At 43.5% G+C, this 13,024-nt stretch overlaps 1 protein-coding gene across 2 annotated transcripts in view; it reads right to left on the bottom strand.

Moving 5' to 3' along the window:
• Positions 1 to 6,624: 6,624 nt before the first annotated feature.
• The window catches only part of ATRNL1 (attractin like 1), a 647,203-nt gene continuing 640,803 nt past the window's right edge, over positions 6,625 to 13,024 (bottom strand). The window contains exon 27 of one of the 2 annotated variants that reach the window (XM_075534999.1): positions 6,625 to 9,468. In XM_075534999.1, coding sequence (XP_075391114.1) covers positions 9,344 to 9,468 — 125 coding nt within the window. In that variant the 3' untranslated portion in view covers positions 6,625 to 9,343. The remainder of the gene's footprint in view (positions 9,469 to 13,024) is intronic. The other variant, XM_075534996.1, reaches the window with a different exon arrangement.

Raw genomic sequence — 13,024 nt, 5'->3', positions numbered from 1 at the left:
TGTGTGAGCTGTGTGTTGTCATACAGATGTTAATGCTTCCTGTAGAACAGTTCATTTATGGAATTACCTGATAACGTTTCAGATGCTTAGGTACAGAGGAGTCACTGTAGCATTTCATGATGAAATGGAAGGGGCCTATGTCTTAGACCTCACAACAATCCTAAATGTGAATTCTGGTCATGACAGGGCCTCATGGTTGATTTGTTATTTTTATATAGACACAGGGTTAACCACGACTCCTACATGTCAGTGTGATATAATGCCTTCCTCCATTTTCAAAATCCTGATAACACTTAATAAGAGCCCTGGGAAGGTCACTGAGGAAACCACGTTGTTGTAGGTGTTAGGCCAATATGTTGCCCCCAAAACACATAGGTGGTACTATGGAATCTTCTGGTGACAACTGAGCTGAACTTCAACCCAGCTCATTCTGGTTCAACCTCCTGAGAATTTGCCTTTCCAAGCCCCGGATACACTGAATCAAATATTGTTTTTAAAATGTAGATTCTGTTGCTCAGCAGGGACTCAAGCTGGAATGAACTGTTCCCAAACTCCCAATGCTACCGATAAGCGTTGGTATACATACAACTCCCACACTCCCGCTTTGCGAGCTGCAATTGCAGTGGATCCCTCTATCTTCTCAGGGGACCTGCTGCAAGTGCAGAGTGCCCAGCCCCTCTCATTGCTTCCTGGCTGGATCCCACGAAATCAACTCGGGTTTGATAATTTGTTAGAACAATTCAAGGAACCCAGAGAAAGTACTGCTTTGTTACTGATGTTGGTTCCAACACATAGGGACGATATGTACAACAGAATCAAACACAGCTGAGTCCTGCGCTGTGTGCCTCATCCTTGCCACATTTGATCCCATCGTTGCAGCCACCTTGTCAATCTAGCTCACCGAGGATCATTCACTTTTATGCCGATGCTCTACTTTACAAAGCACGATAACCTTCTCCAGGGACTAATTCCTCCTGATAATCTGTCCAAAGGATATGAGACAAATTCTTGCGGCACACAGTTCAATGCCTTTGCATTGCCAATAAAACACATGTGCACATCTTTCTGGTATTTTCTGCTTTCAGCCTTGATCCATCTGACATCAGCAATGATAGCTCTCCTTCAATGACCTCTTCTGAAATTAGCTTGAATTCCTTGTAGTTCCCTGTCAATGTATTGATGGAACCATATTTTAATTATCTTCAGAGTAATTTTAATTGTATTTAATGTATTATTTCATACTTTTTACATCCTTTTAAAGTCACTTTCTTTAAAATGGAAACAAATATGGAGCTCTCTCAGTCAGTGGACCAGATAGCTGTCTTCCAAATTTCTTGGCATAGACAAGTGTGATAGGTTTATCGTGTCAAGTAGGCCAGTAGGAACATGTGGGTGAAGTTTAATCAAGTCACAGCTTGATAGGAGGAAATGAGATAAATGGATTTCTAAGACCCACCCTCTTCTCTCTTCCTCCCTGGTGATCAGGCCAACATGCCGCTACTTTAGCTAGTTCTTTGCCTCAAACATGTGCTGCACTACCTGTGGGCCAAGCCAACCCATGGATCATGTCACTAGAGCTTGAGGCTCCTTCAAATTATTATTATTAATTATTATTATTATTATTCTGCCAGTTCCTGGACTTTTGATTTTCCCCAATGCCTTCAGTGCAGCTTAGACATCTTTCCTCAGTATCATCAGGACTGATTCGGATGGAAACTTTTCAAATGGTCGCTCTTTGGGATGCAATGACTGTGTGTTCCTTCAATTTTCTTTTCATGCTTCCTGTGTTAATTTAATCAATATTTTGCTGATAGAATCACTTCACTATCGCAACTCAAGGTTTGACTTTTTGTTCAAGTCTTTAAAGTTGAGAAGGGCGGATCATGTTCTTTCTTTTGGGTTTTCTCTTCCCAAGCCTGTGCATGTTTCATTATCACACTTTACTTTGAAATCTTCTGTTCAGCTCGTTCACCTCTCCCAGCTAGCTGATCTGCACATTGATGTTTGGGCGGGACCATCTTCCCTTCTCTTCAATGGACAAGCAGCACCAATGAACTCAAGAGTTCTGAGTCTCATTGAGAAGCAGTATTCTCAGTAAGTAGAGGATCAAGTTGGCCACGATGTATTTGTGTTGCAAGTAATTCATTTTAGGCTGAAATCAAATCGTTTTTAGCTGAGCTGGTGTTTTTATTGGCATCCATCCAGCCAGCCTTCACTTTTAAGTGTCGCCGTATTTCAAACATGCTGATCTAAAGCAAAATGATTTTTTTTCTTTAAAAAAAGAGACTGCTGCCAACACACACCGTCACAAGGGAATGGAGATGTGCACGGCCTATTTTCTTTTCTTTATTTATTTTGCAAAGGGTTGATATAGCTATGAGCGTGCTAGTCTGCAGCTGGGGAAAATGAGCTGATGAGCTAATAAAAGGGTAGGGGAGATGTGTGATAATGGGATAGCAAATCTAATGTGATCTGTTAGTATTTGCTATGGAATTGCCATTTAAGAGTGAGGAAGGCAATATCTGAAATATGTATGCAAGAGTTTTAAAAACCTTGAGAAGCACAAGTTGGAATCACTTGGAAGTTCATACCACTGATTCTTAATGCAGGGTGCTTATTTGGGAACTCTGGGACATGCATGGAACTTTCTAGGGTGGTAGCCAGAAATAAACGCTTTCATGGCTGGTAGGTTACTGAACTTAACCTTACATATTTACTACTAAAAAGATATTTGAATAGGATTGCATTCCCATTTTAACACCACCACCCACCCACCCACCACCACACCTTGGTGAAGTGGAGGAGTGTTTTCACCCCAGTTTACTCAGAAATGGTTTTAGTAGAAGAGCCAGCATTTGAGTATATACTAAAACTTGACCAGGTGCCCACCATCATGCTTGGTAAAGTAGTGGGACGGAGAAAAGGAGGCAGGCCTTTGATGAGACGAATTGGCAGAGCGGCTGCGTTGGTGGGCTCATACATGAGAACCGTGGTGAGGATGGCACTGGACCGGGCCCTGTTTCATTCTGTTGCCGCGACTCAGAACAGCCTCAATGGCACCTAACAACATGGCCCCGCCCAAGATGTATTTTAAAATCATTTATAACACAAACGAGAAACTATTGGAGGGGCATGGGCATTGGAGAAACACCAGGAACAGTGACAAGAATGCTCGCTAATGCTATTTTCCTAAGTGGATTTTGTAGACCAGGATCTCACATCTGACTGAGCACAGATCTAGTAAAGAAGCTTATGCTTGAATAACTGTCTTGGCTGAGTGAAAAATCCACTTCTGCCCAAAAGAAAATGTGGCCTGGCGTTTCATGGTGGAATACAGCATTTATGCTTGACATTGTTATTCTTAAGTGGGGGGAATATGTCCTCAGGGTCGCAGTGCTCCCCAACAAAGTGGGGAAGCCCCTCAGATGGCAGGCCTGTCAGAAGAAGGGGTGTTGTTTACTCAAAATAATAGCATAGCTCAAAATCGTAACAGCTTCATATTTAGCAAGTGAAATAATGATCCTTGCTATTTTCATAGTAGGGCTGGAGAAAAATCGACATCTCCTGGGCTTATTCTGCTGTGGAGAGGTCAGGTGCTCTGATTTGGAACAAGCAGGGCAACACATTCAAACCTGGAGAAGGAGATGGGTCTTCATTTGGAGCTCTGGTCGGAGGGCAAAGAAGGCTTGTTCTGCTGTCACTTACAGGTGACTCTGAGGAAACCTTCAGGCTTGAGGAAATCAGGTGCGAGCTAAGATCTCTACCATCAAATAGCTGAGGAGGAGCGTGTGCAAGATTGGGGTGCCTAAGGCACTTGCTTCTGTTTTGTTGCAGGAGAAAGGAGCTCCAGGACTATCTGTCACTAGCTCTACCTGCTTCAGGTCTTTCACACCGTAGCTCCATACGAGAGCAACTGGCCTAAGTCAGGCAGGGTTGGATGGACCTACGTCCTAGTTCCTCTCCTGGTCTGACTCCTAGGAGATGGGGTGCAGGGCTGTCCTGGGAGGGGAAGCCCACCATTTCATCCCCTGGATGAAAGAAAGGACCAGCCTTAGGTTTAGAACTCTGGTGAAGAGGCAGAGGTCAGGCCAGAGACCTAGAACCCAAGAGGATTTATGGATGCCTGGTCTCAATGTGGGTGTTGGAGATGGAGAGATGTCTGGGTGCTCTTTAACCTGCCCCATCTCTAAAACACCTGGCTGAGACCCAGTAGAACCGCACCACCAACAGAGGGTCAAGTTGCAGACCTGGGGTTTGAGATTGAACTTGCCAGAGAACAGATTCTCAGAACACTCCTCAGCTATGGCACAGCTGCGCTGGTCTCAGAAAGCTGGCTTTTCTTGTTAGCCCGAATAATTTATGTAACCACAAAGCTCCTAGCCAAGGGCAGAGATCCAAGCTTCTCCGGCTCTTCCTGGTTTGGCTTTCTCTCTCAGGGACCCTGCCGTGTTCAGCTTGCCCATCGAAGAGAATGCAGGCAAGGCCAACAGGTGCTGGGTCAACAAAAAGAGTGGGAGATGTCTATAAAATGAGGAAACTCAATAACAAATTTTATAACCAAGTTGTAGAGAGGGGAAGAGTTTTACCTCAACTCTCAGAAACTTTTCCTGTATGGTCTTGGAAGGATTTTGTTTTGTTTTTCGAAAGCCGTGTTTGGCAGTGGTGGTTGGAATAGCCAATGATTAGTTCAGCGAGTCCAGTTCCCAAGACTAGAGCAGGCATCATCCAGTGTTGGCTTGGGGAAACAAGTCTGAACTTTCACACGATCTGTTTTGGCAATGCACACCTGCACGCACTCATCATACATGTGGTTCAAATGTTTAATTTAAAATGGTGACAGAAACATTCAATGGATGCTCTAATGCAGTGATTCTCAACCTGTGAGTCTTGACTCCTTTGAGGAAGTAGCAACGGAAATCATTTTATGGTTCGGGGGGTCACCACAGCATGGGGAACTGCATGAAAGGGTCGCAGCCTGAGGAAGGTTGAGAACCACTGCTCTGATGAAAGCTGGCATGGGAGGGAGCGTGCGGGGCTTCCTTCTATTGTGCTGGGGTCGCTATGGGCTGGAGCCGACTTGACGGCACCTAACAACCACAGTAATGAAGCTCTGCTGTCACACCCACCAGATGGCTTGTATTCCTGGGGAAGTGTGTTGGGATTGGGGGTGAAGGGAATAAAGTCATCGTGTAATGAAGTCCCTCTAAATGCAGTTAAAGGAGCTCTTTGGACCAGTGCACGCTTTCCCTAATCACCTGACCAGAAGGATCACCAAGGCTCTTGGAAGCATACTGAACCCCGGGGGCCATGCCAGTCCTTCCAAATTGGGATCTCTGAAGTCCAAGGTAGGAAACTTTGCTTTTTTAGTGCACGTTCCTGGGTGATTTCTGTGATCAAGTCAGTCCTACACATTACCGAATAAAATGACAAATGGGTTTTGGAGGTGTGTGTGTGTGTGTGTGTGTGTGTGTACAGAGTTAGTTTATTGCATCTGTTTTCATTTTTAAAATCCTTCATATCAGATGGTTTGCAACTCCTAGTTTCCTGCTCAATGTGTGTGGGGTGGGGGAGGTGTATTTTGTATGACAACAGCACGTAAGGACTGATGCTCCTCTTGCTTACATTTGTACAGGAAAAGTGACAGCTGATGTGCCCATCTGAATGTCAGCACGCACCATTTGAAAATCACTGCAAATGTTTATTTTCAGCACCTATTGACCCAAATCTTGGATTAGTCTTTTAGACGTCCCTGAATCCTAGAAATACAGGAATGGGAGAGAGATTCTTGAAATCATCCTTGGCCCAAACCTACTGACTTGTATCTCTAGTGCAAAGACTCAAAATCCACACTATCCAGTTGATTCTTACTCCCAGTGAGCCTACAGGACAGGACACAACTGCTCCTTGGGGTTTCCAAGACTTAAAATCTTTATGGGTGCAGACAGCCTCATCTTTCTCCCTCAGGGTGGTGGGTGAGTTTGAACTGCCGACCTTGTGACTAGTAACCTCAGTGCAGGGCACATTATGCCATCAGGGCTACCGAGCGCCAACGTGGATCAAACAATGAATAAGTGGACTTACGAAGCGTGGCTTAGGAGCTGCAGGATTGCTCCAGGGATGACTCCCGAGTTTAAAATCTTCTTCCTCTCCTCACACTTTCCAGTTTCCACCTTACTCTGCAAGGTGACTGCTGTTTCCTCCCTTTGCAGATGATAAGTCAGAAGCTCCAGAAGGTTTAAAATGTGCCCCAAAAGGCACATCCCAAAGCTGGGGCCAAAGTCCATTCTCCCACTTGCCCATCTGTCCACCAGCCTGCACTCAGAATGACCCAACGGCTTGGACAACAGCCATGGAGCCACCTGTGTCTGTGTTTTATTGTGAATGGCAGCCTGGATCAATTTCATGTTTAGCTAATTCCCATCCCAAGTTTTCCTTTTGGACAAAACACAGCAGCATTTGGTGCCTCTCTTCCTTCTGTACGTCAGGAGCATAAAATGCGTCATTTAAAGCAATTATGAAGATCTCGATCCACTTGAAATTTATTACACCGATTGATAAGCACGTGTCTTGGGGGAAAAATTCTCCATTGTCCAAAGTTTTGTTTTTAAAACTTTACTTCACACCTTTTTTTCCCACTCTTGGTAAAATAATAAATCCAAAAATTGACAGAATTTTTCAAAGTCATTGCAAACAGAAATGCTCAGATTTCTATTACAAGAAACTTCCCAGAGAATCAGCCCTTTAGTCATTTCTTGGATAATATTTGCATATGCTTGTGGTGGGTGATATGTTTATTTAAAAAATCATCCAAATTTAAAGTGTTTGTGATATGAAAAAAGAAAAGAAAAAAAAAAAACCAAACCCAAGACACAGATTCAAAGTGGTTATTTCTGAAGTCTTTACAATGCACTTCACCTGAAGGCAAAGCATTTTATTGCCAAGAAAAGCTTTGATAAGTTGAGAATAAATTGCATAATTAGCATAATTAGTCACAGAGTTAGCAATATTTGGCCCATGACTTTAACTTAACATTGTGAGATACCTTGTAATTCCCTAAAAAGATTTTTAAATTTCACGTTTCAAGAAACAATGGTAATCAGAGTGAATGAATCTTCAGAATTTTCAGAGAAATACGATTTGCTACGCCTCTAAAATATAGAAGAAAGTATAAATTTTGCACACAACTCCGTATGTCTTTGCATTTGCATTTTTGTGACATAACCTTTCTCTCATGCCGATTACAGAATGGAACAAATTGGGCAATGGTTTTATTTTTAAGGGATTATATTTTGGTCAAATCATTTTTCAATGAGAAAAGAAAATCAACATTTAAAGGGTCCAGAAAGAAGCTGATGAAATTACTTGATTGTTTTTAGGAGACTTTGATGAACTCAGCTCACTGTGTCTTTGACTGAGTGAGAAACTCTCACAGGAAGATAAAAATAACGAGCCTCATCCCCTTCCTCCTCAAATAAAACCTTACAGGCTACCGAGAGAATTACTCTACGAGACACTTATTTTTAACAGGTGGAAAAGAGCAAAACCATCATGCCAACATAAGGAATAGATACTATATTTCATAAATTCCTAATGATGAAAACAGCGACATAGTCATGGTTAGATACAACCCAGCAGTCTCATATCCGATGTAACTATATGTTGTACAGTCATTCTGGTTATATTTTGCATTCCATCTTCACCAACTTAAGCTGACTATGCATAAACGGCATTCTGAAATAAACACTTAATATCACAAGGGGGTCGTAGTCTGCTAGTGCCCCACGGTGGCATGCAAGATACTGTGCATCATCTGTAAACAGTAATGTGCCATTCAACTTCCCCACATCCCAGAGAAGCCGAGGAGGACGCAGCTAGTACTAACCGTCCAAGGTTTTTACATGGCTTTCATAGTGAACACACGCGATCGTATTCAAGAACTTTGGATATCTATTATGGCCCTCTCCATTTCTCCAGGGGCCACCTGGCAGTGAAGAAACTGGCATCTCACACATCCTACTGATTCATCCTCCTGGGCTTCAGCGGACCTCTGTGCATAGATGGGCATAAGCAATCGTGTGTCCCACGATGAACGCCGCGGCCCATCATTTCGCCTTTCCTGCCATACTTCAGATTTTTCAGTCATTTGGATACTATGAACGTGGGCAGCGAGGGCTCTGGAATTTCTGACCGTTCCCTCCGGACACTGGTGCGTGTTCATGTGGGAAGCACGAGCGGCCAGGGCGTGCACACCCCCACTTCCACTCCCCATGAAGTCGGGGGCAGGAAGGGCCTTGGAGCTCAGGCCACCGCCATGGAAGGTGTCGCCTCCAACCGGTGCCGTAGCCGTTGGGAAGGTAGATCGAATCCAGCAGCTGCATGAGGAAGACCAGCAGATGGCCTGTTCTTAGGAAGAGGCAGAGGGATCGTGCTGGTCGGACCCGGTGATCCCTGGGCCAGGATAAAACATTACGTTCCAAACGGGCACTGAAGCTGGCACACGGTCAGAAAATGATCTTAGTTTCTTGGGTCTCGGATATCGGACACTGTTTGGAAGGAGGGGAAAAATTGATTGCTGGACAGGCTTTTCCATGCTCTCTCAGCAACGATAATGAGTTAGGCGGTTGGCATGGATGGCAGGAATGGCCTCTCCACTCAGAATTCTAATAACCCCCCTGTGACATTGTACGTGCCCTCCATCCAAGTGGGCCTGATTTTTCATCTGCATTCCAGTTTGGTGGGAAATCGTCGTGTTCTCAGACTGTACATGGAGGTGATGCTGTCATGTTGCAAAACATTTAAATACATTGCCTACCCCTTACTCAATCAACAGCCTTCACAAGTACAGTGAGATAAGCGAGCATCTAAAGCCCTTGGTTCGTGTCCTGTCCTTACACAGGCGATTCAAGTTTGTTTCTGAGGCAAAAAACTGTACAATTCTCAATCATTCTCGAATTATAAAATGTCTTTCTTCAAAGTCTGGGGATATAAACGGTTTGTGTTCATACGAATTACATAGTTTTCATCTGCATTAAGAAACAATATACATCTTCTTATCCCACCCCACCTCCACCTCAGGAGTAGTTTGAAGGTATCAAGGATGAAGCCCAGATCATCATAAACACTGGCTCTGTCACCTGTCACCATCAACACTGCTACATTTTATAAAAGCCCGACTCGGGACATCCTTTGGCCACTTGGGTCACTGCCCATTTGGAGGGACCGGTCCTCGGGCCTGGCATCACACAGAGATCTGCCTCCATCACAAGCGAGGCCGCAGAACAGCTTTGATGGAAGCCACTGACAAAGTAGAACACTTCAGAGTCGGCAGGCCCATCTCTCTCGCTCAGACACAGGTTCCTTGACGGGTTGAGAGGTGGTGCTTTCGATTTCGAACTCCTGAAGTCTTGTCTTTACTATCTGAAGGCTTCTGCTGTGAAATGTCTATGAGAGCGCTGGCGATGGCGAGGCCTGGAGGAAAAGGGGAGAGGCTTTGTGAATATGCTTGGTTATAGATGCCTGGGAGGATGACATGAGCAGCTTAGCACTGTTTCCTACTACTTTCCATTCAGTTATTACATGTTGAGTTGTTTATTAGAAGTCATCAAGCACGATGCCTTTCAGCTAAAAGATTTCTTAACTTGGACATGAAAATGTTACAAATGAAGGACAAGGGTCTATAAAGGTAATTGAGTCTGACTTCGGACCATCAGATCCATCACCTTCTCTGTTGGCAATGACCTCAGACCTCAGGTTCTCTGTCTGAACCCACGGGAACTCTGGAGGGGCCATGCACTTTCAGTCTGCCTTTCCGTTTTGTTTTTATGTAATTAACCTAATCAAGAAAGGAACTTTAAGAGCCTTTGCTATATATTTTTAGAGACATTTCCTATAAATTGTATAGGAAATCTACCCCCAAATTATGTGTGTTCCGTATACCATCCCTTTTGCCCCTCTGCTGCCCCCCCCTCTCATCCGCACTCTGTATGAGGATGGTACATTTGCTCCAGTCAAAGAACTAACATGGACACATTGTTTTAAAGGAAGATTCATGATGTTATGTTAGAGTTGACTTTGTGTCACACAGCTCTGTTTTGACAAATGCATGATAGCACATCCTCACGCAGTCGTTCAAACCGGGTGCTCATTCCCCCTCTCCTCTGAGCCCCTCCTCTTTTTTTTTAACTACAGTTTTGTCATTTCCAACATGCTATTTAGCTAGAACTAGGTAGTATGCAGTCTTTTCTGTTCAGCCTCTGACACTTAGAAATATGAATTTAAGGTTTTTCTATGTCTATTCATGGCTTGTTAGCGTATTTCCTTTGATTGTTGAGTAGTATTGCATTGTATAGATTGTGCCGATTAGTTTATCTCCCTATTGAGGATTACCTTAGTTTCATCTGCATTTTGGCAATTATATGTAAGTATGCTATACACATCCACCTGAAGGGTTTTGTGTGGCTGTAAGGTTTCAACTCATTTGGGTAAATACCTAGGAACTCAGTTGCCGGCTTCTATGGCAAGTCTGTGTTTCACTGGGGAAGCCATTTCTTCCAGAGTGGCTGCACCACTTCACATTCCCACTTGTAATCAATGAGAATTCCTGTAGCTCCATATCCTCACCCACATTATTTTAGTTTGCAATTCCATAATGACATATGGTGTTGAGCGTCTTTTAATTTTTATTTTTTTTGTGTTGCGCATCTTTTCATAAGCTCACTTGCCATCTGTCACTTTGGTATCACATCACAACAGTTATTTTGTGGTTTGGCATCTCTATGGATTTTTGGCCCATTTTACAATTGGGTTGTTTTCTTACTGTTGAGTTCTAAGAGTTCATTGTGTATTTTAGACACCTGTCATGGTCAGATACATGCTTTGCAAATATTTCTCTCAGGCTGTGGATTTGTCTTTTAATTTTCCTAAGTTTTCTTTTAAAAAGAAGGAAGAAAGCACAGAGTTGTGTTATTTTGAAAGGTGTCTTGGTGGCACTGTGGGTTATGTATTGGGTTATGAGACTCAAGCTCAGCAGTTCAAACCCACTACCCATCCCAAGGGAGAAGGACGAGGGTACCTGCTCTTGTAAAGATTTACAGCTTCAGAAACACCAGAGAGCAGTGATCCTTCACTCACTGGGCCAGTAGGCATCTGGACTGACCTAATGGCAGTGGGTGTAGTTTGGATTGTTAAGTGGATATGGAAGAAAGGCAATTTCTGAAATTTAGCTGATGAATGTGTTACATTATAAGAATTGGGCTTTGCATGTTATCAGAAAATATCAGCTCCAAAAGTGGCCCTTGAGCCATTAAAGGTAACTTAAAAAAATGTTGTCTTATAGATTTGGTCCATTGCTTGACAGAAATATTTAATAAGACATTTGGGAATAGTTAAGATTGTCTTAAATTGTATAAACAGAGGCTTAACCACATACCCTGGTTTGTAATGGTGATCTGTTACACGTCAGGCCATTCCTCAATAAGATCAAAAGGGTCAAGTCACAACACTAAACCAAGAGGCTAGACTGCTGGCTTTCCTTAAGAAGAGGTTGCCAAAGGACTGTAGGTGTATTTCCTCTTTTCCAGGGTCTTGACGATTGAATCTGAATGGATCTTCACAGACATCTGCCCTCACACATTGCTTTAGAGCTAGGCTTCATTTTCCAATCTTTCTCTCCAATAAAAAATCATTGGCTGCTGTTATCTCCTTGGGTCAGTTGATGCTCAGTGAGCCTCAAATATATCCTGGTAAGAAAAGAACCTCAGAGACTTAAGAGCAGGGGTCCTCAAACTATGGCCGACGGGCCATATGTGGCCCACGGAGGACATTTAGCCAGCCTGCCGGGTGTTTTTGCCCTGTTTTGTTTTTTACTTCAAAATAAGATATGTCCAGTGTGCATAGGAATTTGTTAATAGTTTTTTTTTAACTATAGTCTGGCCCTCCAATGTATCTGAGGGACAATGAACTGGCCCCTTGTCTAAACTGGCCCCTTGTCTAACTGGCCCCTTGAGAACCCCTGCTTAAGAGCCAGAAGAAATGCCAAAGAAGGAAAATGGACACTTGAGGAAAAGACTACACTAGCCCAAAGCCTAGTGCAGAGCTGTGCAAATCAAGAGAGGGAAAAGCACTTGCTGCTGTAGGGGAACCTGGCTTTCTTACTTCTTTAATTGATGGAGCAAGACCTATTATTTAAAAAGCCTTGGGTCACATTAATGCCCAATTCAAGTCAAGTTCCAGGAGACCTTAAGTTTCCACAGATACCCTGGCCTGCTGCGGTCACAGTTTGCCATTTCATGGCCCTGATGGACTCAGAGACAGCCAATGATGACAAACCCACTAATGTGAACATAACAGCATCCAAACATGACATCATTCGGTTCATGAAACTCCTGCATGGGTTAGTCCAAAGGAACTCTGGAAAAAGGATACTTTTCTATTGACATGTGGTTACAAATGTGGCTTCCCCTCACAGAGCAGAGAGTGCCAGAAGAAGAGCCAACCATTTGAGTTGCCAAAACAAGACGTTTCATGCTAATCCAGCCCCGTCACTGTATCTTTGTGTTTCAGGGTATATTGAGTCCAAAGCCTAAGGAAGTCTCCCAACGTGTCCTGGGTTTCTTAATGACCCTTCAGCTTGAAAACACATTCAGTTGAACGTAATAGATCATGAACCATATATCAGCTCTTCATTTACAAATAAAATTGCAAGCCCAGCTTGTTTTTAATTTGCGTGATTTCTCCTGGCTGCTTATGGTGAAATGTGAGAGCAAAGAGCGGGAACTTCCAATCAAACTGTGACAAATGAACACAGTGTTTTGGAAACAGTGAATAAAGTAGATAGAGATGCATGTCCTAGAATTTACACTAAGGCCATGACTCCACACTGCTGTGTTAAAGAGATTAAGCTGGGGACTGATGGGGCTAACCAGCCGCCACAGCAGAGATTTAGGAAGAGAGATTGCAAAGCATGGGAAGATCTCCCAAGAATAGGAACTCACAGAGGAAAGGCAGGAAAGGTGCCATCCTCCAC

Source organism: Tenrec ecaudatus, chromosome 16, assembly GCF_050624435.1.
Source record: "Tenrec ecaudatus isolate mTenEca1 chromosome 16, mTenEca1.hap1, whole genome shotgun sequence".
NCBI classification, from domain to species: domain Eukaryota; kingdom Metazoa; phylum Chordata; class Mammalia; order Afrosoricida; family Tenrecidae; genus Tenrec; species Tenrec ecaudatus.
Note: the sequence above shows the minus strand (reverse complement) of the source record. Positions and strands in the feature narration are given on the sequence as shown.